General features: G+C 45.3%; 1 protein-coding gene across 7 annotated transcripts in view; it reads right to left on the bottom strand.

Moving 5' to 3' along the window:
* Nucleotides 1–19437, bottom strand: part of PLCH2 (phospholipase C eta 2) — a 334059-nt gene that overhangs the window by 7939 nt on the left and 306683 nt on the right. For all 7 annotated transcript variants that reach the window (XM_031962993.1, XM_031962998.1, XM_031962991.1 and 4 more), the window contains 8 exons: nt 18440–18522; nt 17997–18094; nt 14627–14809; nt 12799–12906; nt 9120–9244; nt 8263–8347; nt 7548–7694; nt 6551–6630 (listed from right to left, as the gene is read on the bottom strand). In XM_031962993.1, the coding sequence (XP_031818853.1) occupies nt 6551–6630; nt 7548–7694; nt 8263–8347; nt 9120–9244; nt 12799–12906; nt 14627–14809; nt 17997–18094; nt 18440–18522 (909 nt within the window). The remainder of the gene's footprint in view (nt 1–6550; nt 6631–7547; nt 7695–8262; nt 8348–9119; nt 9245–12798; nt 12907–14626; nt 14810–17996; nt 18095–18439; nt 18523–19437) is intronic.

Genomic DNA, 19437 nt, shown 5'->3' on the forward strand with positions numbered 1-19437 from the left:
TAAAAACATTCCATGTGTACTTGCCAGCCCTGGAAACTGCAAGCGATGCAGGGTGGGTGGGGGAAGAGTTTTCGCTTTTTTGGGTTTGGTTTTGTTTTTTTAATTGGCAAGAGGGAAAGATCCCAGAGAAGGATGGAGGAAGCAGGAGGCATCTCCTCTTAGGCCTGTCACTCTCCAGATCTGAGTGTACTCGACTGGCTTTAACACAGCAAATTCAGTTTATTAGGGTCATTGGAGTCGGACCATCCATTTTGTAGAGGAAGAGCTGGGGGTCCAGAAATAAGGGGAAGTAATCTGAAGGCTGAAGGTGGATTCATCCAGACTTAGAGATGCATGGAAGGCTGGGGCCAGAAGAAACTTTAAGGGGCACATAATCCTTCCCCCATCCCCCTTTTATAGATAGAATAAGGAGGTCCAAAAACCATGGTAACACAGGGGAGTTAAGCTATGGTCAACCTAGGATGAAAATGAGGGTTCCTAATGCTCTTGCTCTACTTCCATAGGGATGTTTGCAGCCCCCAATTCCTAGAGCCAACCTGGGATTCCCAGAAAGATGAGGTCAGTCTATTTAAAAAAAAAATACTTAAGAGGATATGTTTCCCAGGATAGGAGTTGGACCAGATGGCTTCTCGGTCACCTCTGACTGGCTGAGTCCTAGGGGTCAATAGGGAGCTATCCAGTGTACTCGGCAGGGAAGAAGGGCTAGGTTTCACCTATGGAGACCCCTGAGAGCCAAACCTCCCACCAATGCTCCAGCTCCCTCCTCCATCTCTTCTTTCCTCCTCCTGCCAAGCCTAACAAGGCTTAGGGCCAGATATGGATTGCTCATTGTAGCCATCAGCCAGGGCCCACGGCCACCCAGCCCACAAAGGCTGGTGATCTAGACACATATTGGAAGGGCCAAAAGCCTAGTGGGCAGCATCAGCTTGGAGACGTTCCAGAGAGGTTGGCAAGTACCCAGATTTACTGCTAGAAGATGAGAATAACCAGGATCTTTAGCAAATGCTTGCAAAGTTCAGACAGAAGAAGTTCAGAGTTCACACGCTCACTCGGTCACACATACGCAACTCCCATCACAGACAAAAACATCCATAACCCACCCCCCCCACTCCCTCACCCTGCCCCAGGATGGGATGGTGGGTGTGGCCAGGACCCCTGGGAGAGCTGGCTCCCAGGAAGGGCATCCTGGAGGCAAGGAGAGCAAGGAGCCATCATCCTTGAATCAGCTGGCTGATTCAAGACCCCAAATCCAGTGCAAATTTGGTGAGAGGTCACAGGACAGTCATTTAGAAGAAGATCCAGAATGTTAGCTTTGGACTTGGCAGAAACATTCTACTCCCACCCCCATCCCCGGGTGGAGGGAAGTCAGAGGAGGGGCCTTTACCAAAGTGGCCCCCAGAGTTTATTCCCATTGGTTTGAATGGAAAAGCCAATCGGGGTGAATGACTTGGACTGTGGGAGAAGGTTTGAGTAAATTTTTTTTTTCAGTTAAAGAAGAAAAGAGAAAGTGTGTGTGTCTATGTGTCTGTGTCTGTGTGTATGTGTGAGAGAGATGGAGACAGTGAGACAGAGTAAGACAGAGAAACAGAGAGGAGAGACAGAGAAACAAAAAGAGTTAAAGATAGACAGAGAGAGGAGGAGAGAGAAGGGGGAAAAGAGACACACACACATAAGAGAGACAGAGAGACAGAAAGAGACAAATAGAGACACAGAGAGACAGAGACTCAGAGAGATACAGAGACAAAGAGAGACAGAATAAGACGGACAGAGAAACAGAGAGGAAAGATAAACAAAGTCAGAGATAGAGAGAAACAGAGAGAAAGACATAGAGAGACAGAGACAGAATCCAAGAGAGAGAGAGAAACAGAGAGAAATAGACAGAGAAAAGTAGAGATAGACATAAAGGAGAGGAGAGAAGGAGAGAGAGACCAAGAGACAAAGACAGAGAAAGAGAAAGAGGAAGAGGAGGAAAAATGAATCAGGAGAGACTGAGAACTACAGAGGGAAAGGAGAAAAAAAGAGAGGAAAGAATAAGGCTAGAAAAGAGATGGAGATATATAGATAGAGGAGAAAAAATTAGAGATAGAGAAAGATTATGAAAAAAGAGGAGAAAGGGGAGATATAAGGGAGAGAAGAGAGGATAAGGAGAGGGAGAGAAAAGAGGAAAGGGGAAGAAGAGAGAAAGAAAAAGGGATGCATGAGGGAGAAGGGAGAGAGGTAAGAGGAAGGTGAAAGGGGGGACAAGAGCGTACTGGGAGCCCTCGGGGCCCCCCATCCTGGACCTGCTTCATAAATGCTGGTTTTCGGGCTCCGGATGGCCCCACCATATCAAGGAGGAATGTCACAATCCATGAGTTGGAGTTTCAGAAATGTCAATGAGGAGGCGAGGGGGGAGGTGGCTAGCCTGAGAGCATGCAGGCGGCCGCGGCGTCACTACACCTTCCTGAGACAGGTCGGGGGGTACCTTCAAGGCTCCTAACCATTCTCTGCTCCTAAAAGGAGACTTTGGACGCAGAGAAGCCCACTGTAATACCAAACAGACAGAGTAAAGGCAAATCAGACAGCAACGACATTGGGGGACGAGGGGAGTCGGTCAGCACACCCGGAGAGAGCCCCACCACACAGAGAGACCACAGGGGGACAGGGCAGGGGAGGGGGACAGAAGCCACAACGGATGTGAGCCGGGAGCTTGTGAGGTGCAACGAGAGAGGCAGGGCCAGGGTCCGTCCCACCCATGGATCAAGCCCTGGACTTTCGAGCCGGAATGGACCTTCCCCATCATGCCATGTAGCCCCCTCACTTTATGGAGGTGGAAACTGAGTCCCTGAGAAACAAGTGACCTTTGTGTAGTCACTGTCATCTGAGATGGCATGGGAACCCAGCTCTCTCTGATCCAATTGCTCCCAGCCCAGCTGCCCCCCTCCTAGGAGGGGGTTCCACAGCTGTCCAGATGGGTGTCCCAATGACTCTGGCCATCACTCCTGAAGACAAAGTGCTGAGGGAGGTCACCCTGGGAACTCAGGGGGTCATATGCACCCCTAGAGACCCAGAGCCAGCTCACGGGGGGGCTGGAGAGCCGGGGAGGGCTCAGGCTGAGACTGAGGAAGTGCCCGCTCACCTGAGACTCCAGGTACCCCCTAAAACTCACCACCCCTCTGTTCTATTCTACTTTTGTTGGAGTTTTTCCCTCTGTCACCCACTCTTCCCTCAGCTCTCACCGCATCTCTCTGAGGCTGGGATGGGAATGGGAGACAGAGAGTGACAAGAAGACAGACTAGGGGAGAAGCTGAAGGAGGGAGAGGAAGGGCCTCAGGGGAACTGAGACAGCAGCTCAGAGCTGGGAGAGGGGAAGGGAGCGGTTGGAGGAATGCAAAGGGGACAGCAGACTGAATTAAGGGAGGGGGGAGGAGAAGCCCCGGCCAGACATCCCCTCCCCCTTCCCTTCCCCCTGACCCTGCAAATCAAAACAGTCCCCAACTCAGCCTTGGGAGGAGCAAGGAAAGGCAAGGAGGGGACTGTTGGGGGACCTCCCATAGGTGAGGTCAGAGGATGGGCAGGCAGGCAAGGTCTTTAGGAAGAGGTGGTGGGAAGGATTCTGTTAGAACCATGGGGAAAGGAAGCAGAGGGAAAGGGAGAAGCAGGGAAGGAGAAAAAGAGGGAGAGAAGTGGAAAGAAAAGAAGAAGAATAGAAAGGGAAGGGGAGGGAAGGTTGGGGCCTTGAGGGAAGGGAAAAAGAAGGAAGAGAAGGGGGATAAAAAGGGAGAGGAAAGGAAGAGCAAGGGAAGAAAAAGGAAGAGAAGAGGAATAGAAAGGGAGAAGGAGGGAGAGAAGGAGGAAAGGAGGGAAGAGCAAGGAAGAAAAAAGGGATATAAAGGGAAAGGGAGGGAATATTGGGGCCTTTTGGGAAGGGAAGAAGAAGAAAAAAAAGGGGCATAAAAGGGCGAGGAAAGGAAAAGTGAGGGAGGAAGGAAGAAAAGAGAAATAGAAAGGGAGAGGGAGAAAAGGAAGGAAAGGAGAGAAGAGTAAGGAAGAAAGGGAAAGGGAAGGAAGGTTGGGGCCTTTAGGGAAGGGAAAAAGAAGGAAGAGAAGGGGGATAAAAAGGGAGAGGAAAGGAAGAGCAAGGGAAGAAAAAGGAAGAGAAGAGGAATAGAAAGGGAAAGGGAGGGAAGATTAGAGCCTTAAGAGAAAGAGAAAGAAAAAGAAAAAGATAAGAAGAAAGGAATGAAGGAGAGAAGGGGAAGGAGAGATGAAGGGAATGTCAGGTTTATGAAAGAAGGAAGGGAAGGAAGGGAAAATAGAAAAAAGAGTAGGAAGAGGAAGGAAGTATATAGGGAAGAAAGAAAGGAGGGAAGAGGAAAGAAGGTAAGATGAGAGAGAAGGAAGGGGAGAGGATGAAAGGAAGGAAGATGAAGGCCTTGATTGGATCAAGAAGAAGTCAAACTGACAAATCCATTTTATCCCTTAATCCCGCACCCAGGAGCTGCTGATTCTGCTGTATCTGGGATCAGAGAATAGTCTTCAACAAGACACTCAGCCCATTAAACTTCCCTGGTTCCCAGGGTGCAGCTGGATGCCCATGCGACCCACCGGGCAGTGGCGAATGAGCCATGCTGAGCTGGGTCTTGGCAGCAGACTTGTTCTCAGCCATCCTGCCCGGCTCTCTGATGGAGATGACAGATACTTCTACTAGGATCACAATCTAGGCCAAGGGCAGTGATCTCTTTAGCTAAGCAGGGCTCAGGAGGCCTTATGATAAGCCTTCTAGAGAAAGGAAAAGATGAATGAGCAAGGAAAGGAGAAATGAAGAGAAAGGGGAGGGAGGAAGACAACAAGAGACCTCAAAAAATGGATAGGCTTGGGACGGGGGAGGAGACAGGACGTACCTCAGGGACACACTCCCCTAGGTTTGAAACTACCCGGTCTAAAGCCTGGTGAGTCTAATAACAACTTGTTCATGTAAACTGTAGGATAAATGGGCACCCATGGGAACGAGACCCTCCTCTCCTCCTCCCCAAACCCCTGGGGCCTGAAGTCCATTCTGTCCACATTTCCTATCTAATCTTAGGAAAGTTATTGCCTTCTGCATAGCCTGACTTTGTTATATATGTTGTATATAGAATTCGGGAATGTCAGAACATATCAGACAAAGAACAACAGAGTTAGAAGAAGCCTTAGAACACAGAATTTTAGGGTTCAGCTAGTGACCTTAGGGCCTAGAATGTCAGCTCTCAGAAGGGCCTTTTGGTCAACAGTCATCAGGGAGGGACGTACTCATTTATGTCTTGAATGTACAGAATTACGGGCATTCAAACGTGAGCTCTTTGAGGACAGAAATGTCCTCATTTTTAATTTTTAATGTCACCAGCACTTAGCTTAAACAAGTGCCTGGTCCATCGAAGGTGCCGAATACAATCTAGCTGACTGATTGGCTAACTGGCCTTAGGACATAGCACATCAGAGCTTGGAGGGGATCCTTGAACGTAGAATTCTGGAACTGGGATGGAGTTCAGAGAAAGTCTAACTAAGCTTCAGATTACAACTAAGGAGAGAGAAGGGAAGCACCTCTCCCACTGTTCCACAGCCAGATCTGATTTCTGGTATGGGGTCAGCCTCTCCTTCCCCTAGAGCTTGCACAAGTGTGAGAAATCTCACACAAAAGGAGACACAAGAGAATCTCTCTGCCTCAGGTGTTCTGACCTGGCTCGGAGACAATCTCGCTCCTGAGTAGATGATTCTTTGTCTCTTGGATGTCTCTCTTGACATGTGACTCTCTTACTCTCTTAACTTAGGGTCTGGGCTAAGAATGGGAGGCCCAAGATGTTTCCTATTGAGATAGCTGACAGTAGGGGGGCATGGATAACCCTAGAGGGGATCCTGCTTCAGAGGGAGCAGAGAAGGGATGGGGCCAATGTTTTAGCTTTAGTCCAGCTCCCCAAAGCTGGGTGGCCCCCCAATTTTTTGTGTACAACTAGGTGGAAGGGAGACACAGTACAGGGATTTGGGACAAAAGTTTTATTCCATCTTCTCCCATTGAGGAAGGAAGCGGAGCTGGGAATCTGAGAATCTTTAGGATGGTCCACAGAGTTCACTGGGTACTTGAGCTGGCCAGGTGGCAGCACCATGTCAGCTCCATTTTGAACATCCCAGGGGAGAAGCATTTACTCTACATATCTTGTATGTACGCATTTATTTGCTTCTGCCACTGGAATATGGATTCCTTGCTGGCAGGGCCTGTTCCTGCCTTTCTTTGAATCCCTAGTGCTTAGCATAGTGACTGGCACACAGTAGGGAGCCTCAAAAATGGCAGCTGATTGACCCTCTGACCAGGTTGCAGCTCGCTATCGCACCCTCTGCCTGGGGACCTGCCTACTTGAGAACCAGGGCGTCCCAGGGGAGAATCCAAGCCTAGCAACATGGGTCAGTCCTCCCTCTCCCTCCAACCTTGGGTGGGCTCCACTGGCAAGAAAGACCAATATCTTCAGGTCAGTCACAGCCCAGATCCCAATGAGATTTTTTTTAAAGAACCTCCATAGTGGCCAAGGGTACTTACCTTACCCGAGATGTCATTGATAGCTACGTGAACAAAGATGGAGGCCTCTTCCATCCCTTCCAGGTAGACGTGTCGATAACCTAAAGCAAAGGTCATAGAAGTAGAAGGGGTCATTGATAGCTATGGGACCAAAGATGGAGGCCCCTTCCATCCCTTCCAGGTAGACATGTTGATAACTTAAAACAAAGATCTTAGAAGTAGAAGGAAGGTGGGAGGTCTTCCTGGCCGCAAAAAGCACTTATTTCTGGCCCAGGCGCTGTGTTGGATGGAAGAGTCCAAAAATTGCAATAGTTCCTGCCCTCGTGGGGCTTCCCTTCTCCAGGGGTATGGCCGTCTTTTCCCTGAAGGCTCCTCACTGATGAGCCAGCCTGGTCATACTCAGTGCATCACCTGTCACAACTTATAATTCCCTCACAAAGGCTTAGAGATTCCAGGGTCATCTGCTACCATGATGTTTTTATCCTTAAAATGTCTAAAGAACTGGAGTACGGTTCCTCAGAATGGAGAGGGAGCCGCCATGATAAAGTACATGGACATGGACAAGTACAGCACCGGCAGATGTGGTTGGGAGGCATATTCTGCATGGGTGGGAAGCAGGGGTGTCCAATTCAATCAGAAGTAGGGACCACTGAACTGTACATAAGGACCCCGGTGTGCTCTGTATTGTTAGTTTTTAAAAGTCTATTATTTTGCTAAATATTTCCCAATTACATGTTCATCGGGTTCAGGCTGTACTTGAGAGCGATTTGGGCCACATGATTGGACTTCTGGTGGAGGAAACTCCCACAACAGCCGTCCATTGAATAGTGACCTGTCCCTAGTTGTTAAGCTCTATCCATCCTGACAGATTTGCCTGTTTATATCGTAAATCCCTTCACTAGAATGGAAGCTTTTTGAGACCAGGAGCATTATCCACTGTCTTTGCATCCAAATCAGTGTCTTAGCCCGAGCTCATCGGGTTGTCTATCGCCCGGTGACTTAGGAATGGAGAGCTCACCTGGCATCATGCTGTTGAAAGCCAGCGTCCTCTGTCCGATGAAGTCCCGCCCAATGGGGTCATGGTCCCAGACTAGGAACCGGACCAGTGCAATCTCCGGCATGTGCACCGTGAACACCAGGGTCTCCTCCCACATAGGGTTAAATCCTGGAGGCCAGAGAAAGGCACGGTGGACTTAGGCCCAGAGGAAAAGACAGGTTACATCTCTGACTCACCATATATTATCCTTTTTCTTTCTCCTTAATCTTGTTCTTTCATCTGCCAAAATTCCACCTTAGCCCCCCAAAATCCATCCCAGTAAAAGGAATGACTTTGTCTTTGCTCAGAATCACTGGAGTCACCTCCCTTTTTCCCAGCTTTAAGACTGTGGTTGTTTGTCCTTTGTTCTCAAAAAGGATCAAATGGTGATGTCTTGATTTGGGTGTAAATGAGGCAGAACTGGGCAAAGTTATCAGACTCACTCCTAAGACTAAAAATATAAAGAGAAGCAAATGCCCCTCAGAGTCCATCTAGTTCTCACCATTACCAGAAAAGGAAGGAAGGGAAAGGAAAGCAATGGCTATCATTGTCTGGCACTACTCTCCCAATCCAACTGTGAGCTCTAAAGGTCAAGGAGGAATCTCTGTTCCTTTGGGAATTTTCTCCTCCAGCAGATGCTACAAGGCTCCACATTTGACCTCAGGGATGATGGAGAATGAAGGGAAGTGATTCCCACCATTGTCATCTACAACTCGGGTCTGCTCCTTGTTACAGTCCACAGGCAATCCAATGATCTCAACTTCCACAAAAGGGTCGATAATCTGGAAGGCAAATGGGAAAATGAGGGGTGGAAAGCTTGGGAGATCAGTTAGTACAGCCTCTTATCTTCCACAAAAATCCCTGTTTCATAAGCACGCCTGATTCATACAGGTATGAATGTGGTAGGAAGGAAAGAGGGTTGGACCTGCAATCCCAAAGATGAGTTCCAATCTAGTTATAGATGCTTCCTAGCCCAGTGGTCCTGAGCAAGTCACTTAACCACTGTCTGCCTCAGTTTCCTCACCTGTAAAACAGAAGTATCTGTAGCACCCACCTCCCTAAGATTGCTGGGAGGTATTTGTAAAGTGCTTTGCAAATCTTATCAATGCTAGCTCCCATCATCATTGTGATCATCATGTACAGATGAGGAGGCTGAAGCCCAGAGGAAGAAAATTACTTGACCAGGATCACATTGGTAGCTGGAAAGGACTCAGAGGCTGCCTAGTCCAACCCATACTAGAAAGAGAATTTCTCCCATACAAGATATCCATCAAGTGGTTCTATAGTCCCTTCCTGAAGACTTAAAATAAGGAGTGACTCCCTTCCCCCTACAGAAGTCCACCCTGCTTTTCTATCATTTCACAATGTCCAAACTTTCTTCCATCTCCTCGATCCAAGGATAATAGCTGTCCCCATCATACCAGGTGGCCAGTTTCCTGTTTCTGTCCCCTGGCCCACATGACCTTTGCCTCAATCCCCGCCCCCGGCCTTGTTGGTGCTGACCAGTTCACTTGTAGAGCTGAAGCCAACCCCTTATCCCAGCATCCCACCTACCTCTCCTCGGTCGCCCAACATGGAGTCCCGGGGTTTGGGGAGCTGCTGCCCACTGATTATCCGGAGTATCAGCTGTTTCTTCAGCTGCCCTGGGAGAGGGTCTTCTGAGTTGGGATTGAAGATACCTAGTAAAAGATAAAACCAAAAAGCGTGACCCAGAATGTCTCAGTCTACAGATTCCATGGGGGAAATTGGGAACAAGGATCTCTGCCCTTCACTGAGAGGTCAAGTCACAGGACTGAGTGGTCCAGGGCTCAGTCAATCAGTCAAGAAGCATCAATTAAGTGTCAAATACTGGGATATAAATAAAGGCAAAACCAGTCTTTGCCCCTATAAGCTTCCATTGGCTGGAGAAGACAACGGGAGAGTAATTCTCTTTATACAAAACACACCCTCAGTGAGAGGCAAGGCACCAGAAGCTGGTGATTTCCTGCAGAAGGTGGGATGGGTACCAAGTCTTGAAGGACCCTGGGGGAAGCCAAGAGGCCGAGGTGAGAGGGAAGAGAAAGTGTCTCAGATGTAGCATGGTATAGTGTGACATGTACTGGATTTAGACTCTGGTGAGCTGGGTTCAATTCCTGATACTGTGATCGTAAGCAAGTTCTACTCCCTCCCTGAATCTCAGTTTCCTCATCTGTAAAATGTGGGGCTGAATCAAATAATAATGGTCATTTATGGGGCTTTACTCAAAGTGCTTAATATCCATTATCTCAATTGAGCTCACAAGCATCCTGTGAGATATTATTAATTCCTTTTTATCAGTGGGGAAACCAAGGTGCAGAGAATTTTAGTGAAGATGATGGTGTTTGAGAGGGAAAAACCATCAGCTGATCAGCGTGAGGGGAGTGGGAGCAAAACAAGAGAAGTCAAACCGGACCAGTGCAATCTCCGGCATGTGCACCGTGAACACCAGGGTCTCCTCCCACATAGGGTTAAATCCTGGAGGCCAGAGAAAGACACAGTGGACTTAGTCCCAGAGGAGAAGACAGGTTTCATCTCTGTCTCACCATATATTATCCTTTTTCTTTCTCCTTAATCTTGTTCTTTCATCTGCCAAAATTCCACCTTAGCCCCCCAAAATCCATCCCAGTAAAAGGAATGACTTTGTCTTTGCTCAGAATCACTGGAGTCACCTCCCTTTTTCCCAGCTTTAAGACTGTGGTTGTTTGTCCTTTGTTCTCAAAAAGGATCAATGGTGATGTCTTGATTTGGGTGTCAAAAGACCTTTGTTCAAACATTACTTCTGATATTAAGCACCTGCGTGACCTCAAGCATGTCACCTGGGCTTCAGTTTCCCTATTTGTAAAAGGAAGAGGTTGGATGATATAATATCCCTTCTGGTTCCGATTCCCCACCATGACCTCCTGGTTCTCAGTGTCCTTACCTTTAGATGAAGGTCCTTTCCAACTCCAGAGCTATGTCTTGCCCACAGTGACCTGGCCACTAAGTGTTCAGGTCTCTTAGTCTCCGAATCCAGTTCATTTACACCTATACCCTTGGTTTTGTTTATCTTTATTATTATTTAGTAGATTAGTCATGTCTGACATCTTTATGACTCCATTTGGCACTTTCTTGACAAAGATACTGGAGCAGTTTGCCATTTTTTTCTCCTGCTCATTTTACAGACAAGGAAAAGGAAGCAAGCAGAGTGAAGTGACCCTCCCAGGAAGTGTCTGAGGGTAAATTTGAACTCAGCTCCTCCTGACTTCAGGTTCAGAGTTCTGTGTACTATGGCACTACCTAGCAGCCCTTCACTAGCTTTACTATTCTATTTTTCTATGGTTGTGAACCCTAACCCTTCAAAAGAAATAGATCCTGCCTTGAGCATATGCTCCCCCCCCAATTTCCATCAATCATGAATTTATTTTTTGTGTATGTACATACCTTTTTCATTTTAAAATTTTTTCTCAGCAATATTTTTTCCAAATACATGTAAAGATAGCTTTTGATATTTATTTATGTACAATTTTGAGTTCCAATTTTTTTCTCTCTCCTTCCCTATCTTGCTTCTTCCCAAAACAGCAAGCCATCTGATCTAGATTAAATTCTAATTTTTTCTCCCTCCCTCCCACACCTTCCTTCTTCCCAAGAGGGCAACCGATCTGATATAGGTTAAATGTGCATAATCTTTCTAAACATATTTCCATATTTGTCATGCTGTGCAAGAAAAATCTGATCAAAAGGGAAAAAAACCCTCAAGAAAAAAAAAAGCAAACAAATAAACAAAAAGGTGAAAATCCTATGCTTCTATCCACCTTCGGTCTCCATAGTTCTCTCTCTGGAGAGTTATGTCTTATTATCCTATGACCAGGTTTTTCTCAGTACTTCCTCTGTTCCAAGCCCATAACATGATCGTAAGTAACAACCTCCGGTCACTAAAACTCCCCAGACACTGAGGACAGTCTGCTGGCCAGATGGGCTGAGGGGGCTACCTGAGGGATAGGGGGTTTACAGAGAAGTGAAGCTAAACTGACCAGATCCAGCCTGGGCCCAAGGAACAAGACTGACAAGCTCCAGAATTTTATTAGCACAGCACAAGGCTGGGGGCTGACAGATGTCAGCCTAAGGAGGCTCTGGGAGTTCAGTAGAGCCAGCTGTGAATGGAACAACCCTTTCAAATGTTTTCACCCAGTCTGTTATCTGTGGCAGCCACAGGAACAGATAAAGGATTGGAAGTCTGAGCGTGAGGGGAGTGGGAGCAAAACAAGAGAAGGAATGGGGTTTAAAATTTAAAAAAATCCATAAAGTCATTTTCTTGAGGGGTAGTGATGGATGAGAATGCAGACAGCCAATTTAGAGGCTCTGAACCCGTGGACAGATGGGTTAAGATGTATCACATGGTTCTTGGACCATCACTCCCTCTATCCTCTGAGTCCTGGAACTGTTAGGACTCTATCCTCATGTCAAAGAGCTAGAATACAGCAGGAAGGCAATGTACATGGGCTTCATCCACTGCAGCTGCCCTCCTTTCCCCACTAAAATGGCTCCATGGCAAGAGTGCCCAGTTCTACCTTGTCAGGTATCACCCAGTGACTTAGATAAGATTGTAAACTCCTGAAGGACAGTGCTAAAGCACAGTACCTGGTACAGGTACACAGTAGGTGCTTAATATGTGTTTGTTGACTTACTGCCTATATTGTTTCCTCCAATAGAATGTAAACTCCAGGAGGGCAGAGCATTTTTAATTTGTGCTTTTGTATCCCCAGTCTCTGGCACTTAGTAAGCATTTTATCTGTGCCATTTCATCAATTCCAAATTTCCAAAGAAAAGGATAACCTCAGACTCTTTAGTGATACATTTGAGTTTTCCTAATCAGGAACTTCTTCCTGATGAAGTTCCTGCTTTTACAGGGTGACTCACTTATCCCTTTGCCATGCTGCTTGATGCTATGGTCTCCCCATGTTTCCATGATTCCCTCCTCTCCTCCTCTCCCTTGCCTGATTGCCCAGCATTCCCTCATAGGCTCTTGTTCAATGGATAGACCTCCCACTGTGCTGGCAGAGGACTTGGGTTTAAATACATTTCTGGCATTTCCTCCCCAAGGAATCCTCAGGTAATCCCTTTATCCCCCTGAGACTCCACATCTACAAGGTGACACTCGAGGGTCCTTTTAGCTTGATAGTGAAGACGGCACGGTCTTCTCCCCAGACAGGACCCAGCCGACGATGCTTCCTCTTACCTTGACACATGCACTGGGGCTTGAGGACATAGCCGCAGTTCCCGTTGGCGTTGAACTTGGCACGGTTCAGCTGGAGCATCCTTCCCTCTGACTGGTAGTTGAGGGCAACTGTGGGGAAAACATGATTGAGGTCAATCCTGAGCTGGGCGAAGAAATGACCCTTTTCCTTCAGTCAGGGAGGAGGGATGGCATCCTGGGGCAGTGGAGCCCCTGGGGAACACTTCCCTTCCCTCCACAACCATCTCAAACCAGTAAAAACTCACTGGACCAACACATATTTATGATCACTCAATATTAAGGAAAATGAGAGAGGAAATAAGCATTTATGAAGTGTCTGGTATTTGTCAGGTATTGTGCTAGATGCTTTACAAATTTGATTCTCACAACACAAGAAGGCAGGCATTATTATTATTTATTTCAATTTTAAATTTATTAAAATTATTAAATTATTAAAATTTATTTACATTTTACACTTGAGGAAACTGAGACAAGGAACATTTAAGTGTCTTATCTAAGGAAACACAGTAAACATCTGAGACTGGATTTGAACTCAGTTACTTTGACAGTTGACATGAAGCTATTTGTGATTCATACAGAATTGGGGGAAAGTGATCTTTGCAATTTTGCCTCTTGGGGCCAAATGCAGTCATTTTTCAATTGTTCCCAACTCAATTTCTCTATTTAGGATTTTCTCGGCAGAAATTTTAGAGTTCTTTATCATTTCCTTCTTCAGTTCATTTTACAAATGAGGAAACTGAGGAAAATAGGGTATAATGACTTGCCCAGGACCACACAGTTACTAAGTGTCTGAGGTCAATTCAAACTTAGGAAGATGAAATTTTCCTGATTCCAGAACCAGTGCTCTAGGAACCACCCCGGTGCCATAGTAGACAAAGCACTTGATTTGTAGTCAGAAATCCCGAGTTCAAATCCAGCCTCGGTATTTATTAAGTATGGGACAATGTTCTCAATCTCAGTGTAAGAAGAGATAAGCATAGTCCTTAAATTCCTGGGGTTATTAAGAGGAACAAATTATATATTTGTAAAGTGCTTTGCACACCTCCAAGTATTATATAAATATTAGCATTTATTATTGTTATTATGACTACTGGAAGGAAGCAAGGGATCCCAAAAAGTAGTGGTACGGGGTGAGAAGGGAACATGTCCAAGGATGCAGTATCATGGATTCATGGATTCAAAATAGAAAGGACTTAAGAGACTGTTGGGTTCAACTCCCCCATTTTACAGATGAGAAAAATGAGACTCAGAGATGAGATATAATCGGCCCAAAGTCATATGGGTAGTAAGTGGCAAAGGTGGCACATGGACCTAGTTCCTCTGCTTACTAATTGAGTTCCCTTTCCATCAGGAACACGGGAGAGCATGGGAGATAGCAAGAGATGTCTTCTGGAGGGGAGGATGTATACTGGGCAACAGCAAGAAATGAGGAGACAAGAAGATAATTTGTATTTCTTACACATTTATCATTCTCTGCTTAAATCCCCTATCAAATTGTAAGGGAAGACTCTATTAAATTTTTTGTGTCCTAAATGATACCTCGACCCATATACATATAGGGTGCTTAATAAATTGGATTAATAAATTATGCGGCTTTTAAGTCCCAAGTTAAATAATCTGGACTTTATCCTGTGGGCAAGAAGAAGCAATTGCAGACTTTTGAGCAAGGGAGATATGTGCTAAAATGAGACATCTTTAAGTCCTGTTTTCATGCCCAGAGAGTCTTTTAGGGACTCTCTCTTGCTCTCCCTAGGGCATTTCCCCCCCAGCATCTGCTCCCCAAATCTGACCGATCCATCTGTTTACTTACCCATCTGACATCCAGCGTTCCAGAAGGGCTGGGGGTTGTAGTTACTTGAGTCTACCCGGTAAGAGGATGGGTAGATCCGGGAGAGCTGGTGCTGGTTGAAACGCAGGTAGTGAGCTGGTTTCTGCTGTAGAATCTGGTGGGCCTTAGTCTCACTAAAGGATGATACTTGCCAACTGGAGGAGACTAGGATTAGAAACAATTAATCAAAGGTCAATTCAGTTGAATTCACGCCTGATCCTCAACTCAACTGCCAAGCACTACAGCACATAATGCTACATTTATGTTTATTATAAATATATATTATATATTATAATATATATAAAAATATATTAATATATAATAATATATATAAAAATATATTATATATTTGAATATATAATTATTATTATATGTGATATTGTGTATTATATATTATAAATTTATAATATATACATATACAATATATTATTATATAATTAAAATATTATTATTATATTATGAGAAAGACCATGTGAATTACACATTACAGACTTAGACTCTGGGTCTCATCTTCACCGTTAAAATGATGAGATTAGAATAGGTCTCTAAGGCAGGCAAGTGGCAAAGCAGAATGATAAGCCTGGAGTCAGGAAGAATTGAGTTAAAATCTAGTCTCAGTCACTTACTAGCTCTGTGTGACCCCGGAGCCCCTCTCTGCCTCAGTTGTTTCAACCATAAAATGGGGATGACAACACCTCCCTCTCAGGAAAGCATCCAATGAGATAATAGCTGTAAAGTGCTCATAGTATGGTGCATAATAAATGCTTATTTCCTTCCTTCTGTGGTCCCTTCTAGCATTGATCTTCTATGGGGGCTTCTATGGGGGAGTAGCTATGGTGACTGACTTCCAAGGGCACAGTTTAATTGGGATATGGACATTAAAAAAATCAAATAAGAGAGAGAGACAGACATAGTAACTATAAAAGCTGAAGGGAGATATTACTTTTGACTAATTAATTAAGTAGAAGGGAAGAGATTATGAGGGTGGATGGGGCACTTTAATTATATTAATTACATTTATTTCGATATAATATATGTAATAACATATATAATATAATACAATTATTACATATAATATAATTATATATGTATATTACATATACATATACGTATGTATAATTATATTTATGTAGTATGTGAAAGTAAAAGTGTTTTATGGGAAGTGCTGCAAATATTTGCTTGGCACTTAAAACCTTTTTGTTTACAAATAATTCTAACCATATTCTGATGCTCTTGTCGTCTGGCCCTCCCAAGAGTAGAAGCAGCCCAAGAGAAGGGGAAAGGCTACTGAATGAGGGCAAATTGAAACCACATGAGAGCCTTCCAACCATCTGCCAGTGAAAAAGAAGAGAAATAGATGATTCCCTTAGAGCCCCTCAAACAAATTGGCTCTTGTAATGATGAGCCTGAGCTGTAGAGCGAGAGAACGTTCAATTCTGTTCAGAATAAATGATGAAAGTGTGTGATATATTTAAAGAACAAGTTTGATTCAAATACATTTCAATTAAATTTTAAAAGTGATAATGTTTTAAACGGCTCGGTGTTTAAGAAGAGACAAGTGTCATGTCATCTGGAGATTCACTTGTGAGCAACAGCTGACAATGCTGGGCTCGGCTGCTGCTTCTTTCTCCCTTAAGCCCAGAAGAAGCCAGGATTTAAGGCAGATATTAGAGAAGAAAAATCTCCCTGGATCAGGAACACGCAATCATAATTACCATGGAGTGGAATGAAGGGTTAGGCAGAATTCCATCCGCCCTCCAAGGGAAGGTCCCACCAAGTGAGACTTCATGCTTCAGGGAAGGAATTTGGGCCTCTTGGCATCTGGGTTGTCTCACTTCTGAACACAGAGGTTCGGACTTCCCAAACTGGGGCAGATTCAGGGTTGTCACATCCAGCCCTTTGGACTAACTGTCAACTATGGAAGGAGCTTCCTCCTTCCTCATCATCCCTTCTTGTTATCTCTTGTTCTCTTCAAAGCTCAGCTCAAGGCCACCTACTATCCTGCTCTTTTCTTTGACCTCAGGGAGCAGACTCAAGAGCAAGAGGGGAAGCAGCACAAAGGTCAGTTTTGGCTCTCAAATGAAAGCTGTTTCCAAATGGAACAGGTCTCTTCTGGGGGTGTTACTGCTTCTACCTCACTGGAGGTCTTTGAGCACTGACTGGATGACTACTTATCAAGTATATGTTATGAAGCAGATTACTTTCATGAACTGCATAAATCCATGCGTTTGTCTATCCATCTATCCATCCATCTACTATCTATCTGTCTGTTTGCCTGTCTATCTATATGTCTGTTTGTCTTTTCATCCATCCATCCATCTATCTATCAATCTATCGATCTGTTTGACTATGTGTCTACCTACCTACATATCTGTCTATATATGTCTGTTTCTCTGTCTATCTATCTATTGATAAATCTGTCTGTCTGTCTTCTTACCTATATACCTATCTGTCTCTCTATATATCTGTTTCTTTCCCTCCCTCCCTTCCTTCCTTTTTACTTTTTCTTTTTCTTTCTTTCTTTCTTCCTTCCTTTCTTTCTTTTTCTTTCTGTTTGTCTATATATATATATATATATATATATATATATATATATATATATATATATATATATATATTTGTGTTTCCATGCATCCATTCATCTATCTATCTGTCTGTCTGTCTACCTACCTGCCTGCTTGTCTACCTACCTTTATATCTATCTGTATATATATATATATATATATATATATATGTCTGTTTCTCTTTTCTTTCTTTCTTTCTTTCTTTCTTTCTTTCTTTCTTTCTTTCTTTCTTTCTTTCTTTCTTTCTTTCTTTCTTTCTTTCTTTCTTTCTTTCTTTCTTTCTTTCTTTCTATTTTTTCTCCTCCAAGTAGCGTATAAGCTTCTTGAGGGCAGCTATCATTTCACTTTTGACTCTATCTCCCCAGAACATAAGTGCTTAAATGCTAGCTTGAAAGAGTTTTTTCCAACTTTCTCATTATCCAGAAAAGGAGATTAAAGCCTGGAGATAAGGAATGACTTTTTTTTAAGACTGCACAAAGTATAGGTAACCTAAAGGGCATCTGAGCCCAGATCCTACAGCTCCCAAACCATCATCCCTCTCCTGGATCCTGACACCCCCTAAAGGACTCAGTTATGCATCACTCTAAGGTTCAAAACTCTTTCTTATTATGACCCGGCGAGGAAGGCAATGCATCCCGTGTGCATCTAGCTCCCTCCCCAGTTCCCTTAACCTGCCCCCATTTGAGTCTCTCCCTTCTCCCCACAACTGCATCTCCCTCTTCTCCCCTTTCCTGTTGTAGCTCCCTCCCCCTCCTTTCACCCCCCCCCCGGATTCTATTCCTACTCACTCTCAGTTTCCACGTCGTGGATGCCGACAGACTTGGTGTACTTCACCAGATCAGAGAGAGCCCGGGACAGTTTCATGGTCTTCTTCTGCCGGTTGATCCTACACAAACCAAACAGAGGAGCAAGCACCAGGGTCAGCTCCCACGGTACAAGCTCTCAATCTCCATCCTCCCACAGTTTATCAGATATAACATCCTGCCACAGGGTGGCAGGGCAAGCAGCGGACTTGGAATCAGGAGGATCTGAGTTCAAATTCTCCCTCAGACAGTGACTAGCTGTGAGCCTCAGTTTCCCAAATTTTACAAATGAGAAAACTGAGGGTTTCCAGGCAGTTCTCAGTCTCGGGGATGTGCTTAGATGATGAACTCCACCCACAGATGCCCCGCTGGAAAGCTACCCCTCCCCTCCCACCCTGGGCACCAGGTACCCCTTCCAGGGAACTGACCCTTTGCTCTGGCTTCCTTGGGAGTCCAAATCATCATCGCCTTCTTCTATGCTGGAAGTCTTCTTTAACTTGCTGCCTTTCTTCTGCAGAGGGAGGAGACATTTAACATTAGCCAGCCACGGAAAGTCAGGGTTCACAGCAGTGAAAAGAACATTCAACTTAAAAGTGTTCAGATCCAGGCTGGGTCACTCACTAGCTGGGTGGCTCTGGGGGAATTGCTTCTCTCAGACTCAGTTTCCTCATCTGTAAAATGGAGTAAACTAAACTCTTTCCTTCCAGCTCTCGATCTGTGAGCATCTGTACTTAGATAAGTCTATGCACAATGACTTAGCAGGGGTCCTCAAACTTTTTAAAGAGGGGGCCAGTTCACTGTCCCTCAGACTGTTGGAGGGCCGGACTATAGTAAAAACAAAAACTCTGTTTTGTGGGCCTTTAAATAAAGAAACTTCATAGCCCTAAGTGAGGGGGATAATCGTCCTCAGCTGCTGAATCTGGCCCACAGGCCATAGTTTGAGGACCCCTGAGCCTGGACTCAGGATGCACAGATAAGGAGGGGATCACAAAAAGTGGTGGTCTATGAAGCTAACCTTGAAAGAAGCTGAGGCAGAGCTGAGAGAGGAACAAGCTCCACCTGCAGATAAGCTCCTAAAGTCCCCATGGGAAAAAAGTCCCATTTCACACAGTCCCCACTTGGAGGAGCGCCCATCTAGGGAGGATGGCCTTCCCCTTTCCTGCCTCTGAGCCCTTCCGTCCCTTTATCCATTCTTTCTTCCAACTACGCCCATGGCCTGGCTCTGTGACGGCCCTTCTGGCCAGACCCTGCTCAGAGTCCTGGGGAGGGATGTGCACGGGGCCTCTGGGGAGGCAGGGACAGAGAAGGAGCCAGTCCCAGGCTGGCTGGTGTGGGAGCCCCGTCCCCACAACCCTGCCCTGGGACTCGGCCAAGACTAACTGAGTTTCCCGATGTTTGACTTTGATCCCGTTGCTCTTCCACTTTC

Source organism: Sarcophilus harrisii, chromosome 3, assembly GCF_902635505.1.
Source record: "Sarcophilus harrisii chromosome 3, mSarHar1.11, whole genome shotgun sequence".
NCBI lineage: Eukaryota > Metazoa > Chordata > Mammalia > Dasyuromorphia > Dasyuridae > Sarcophilus > Sarcophilus harrisii.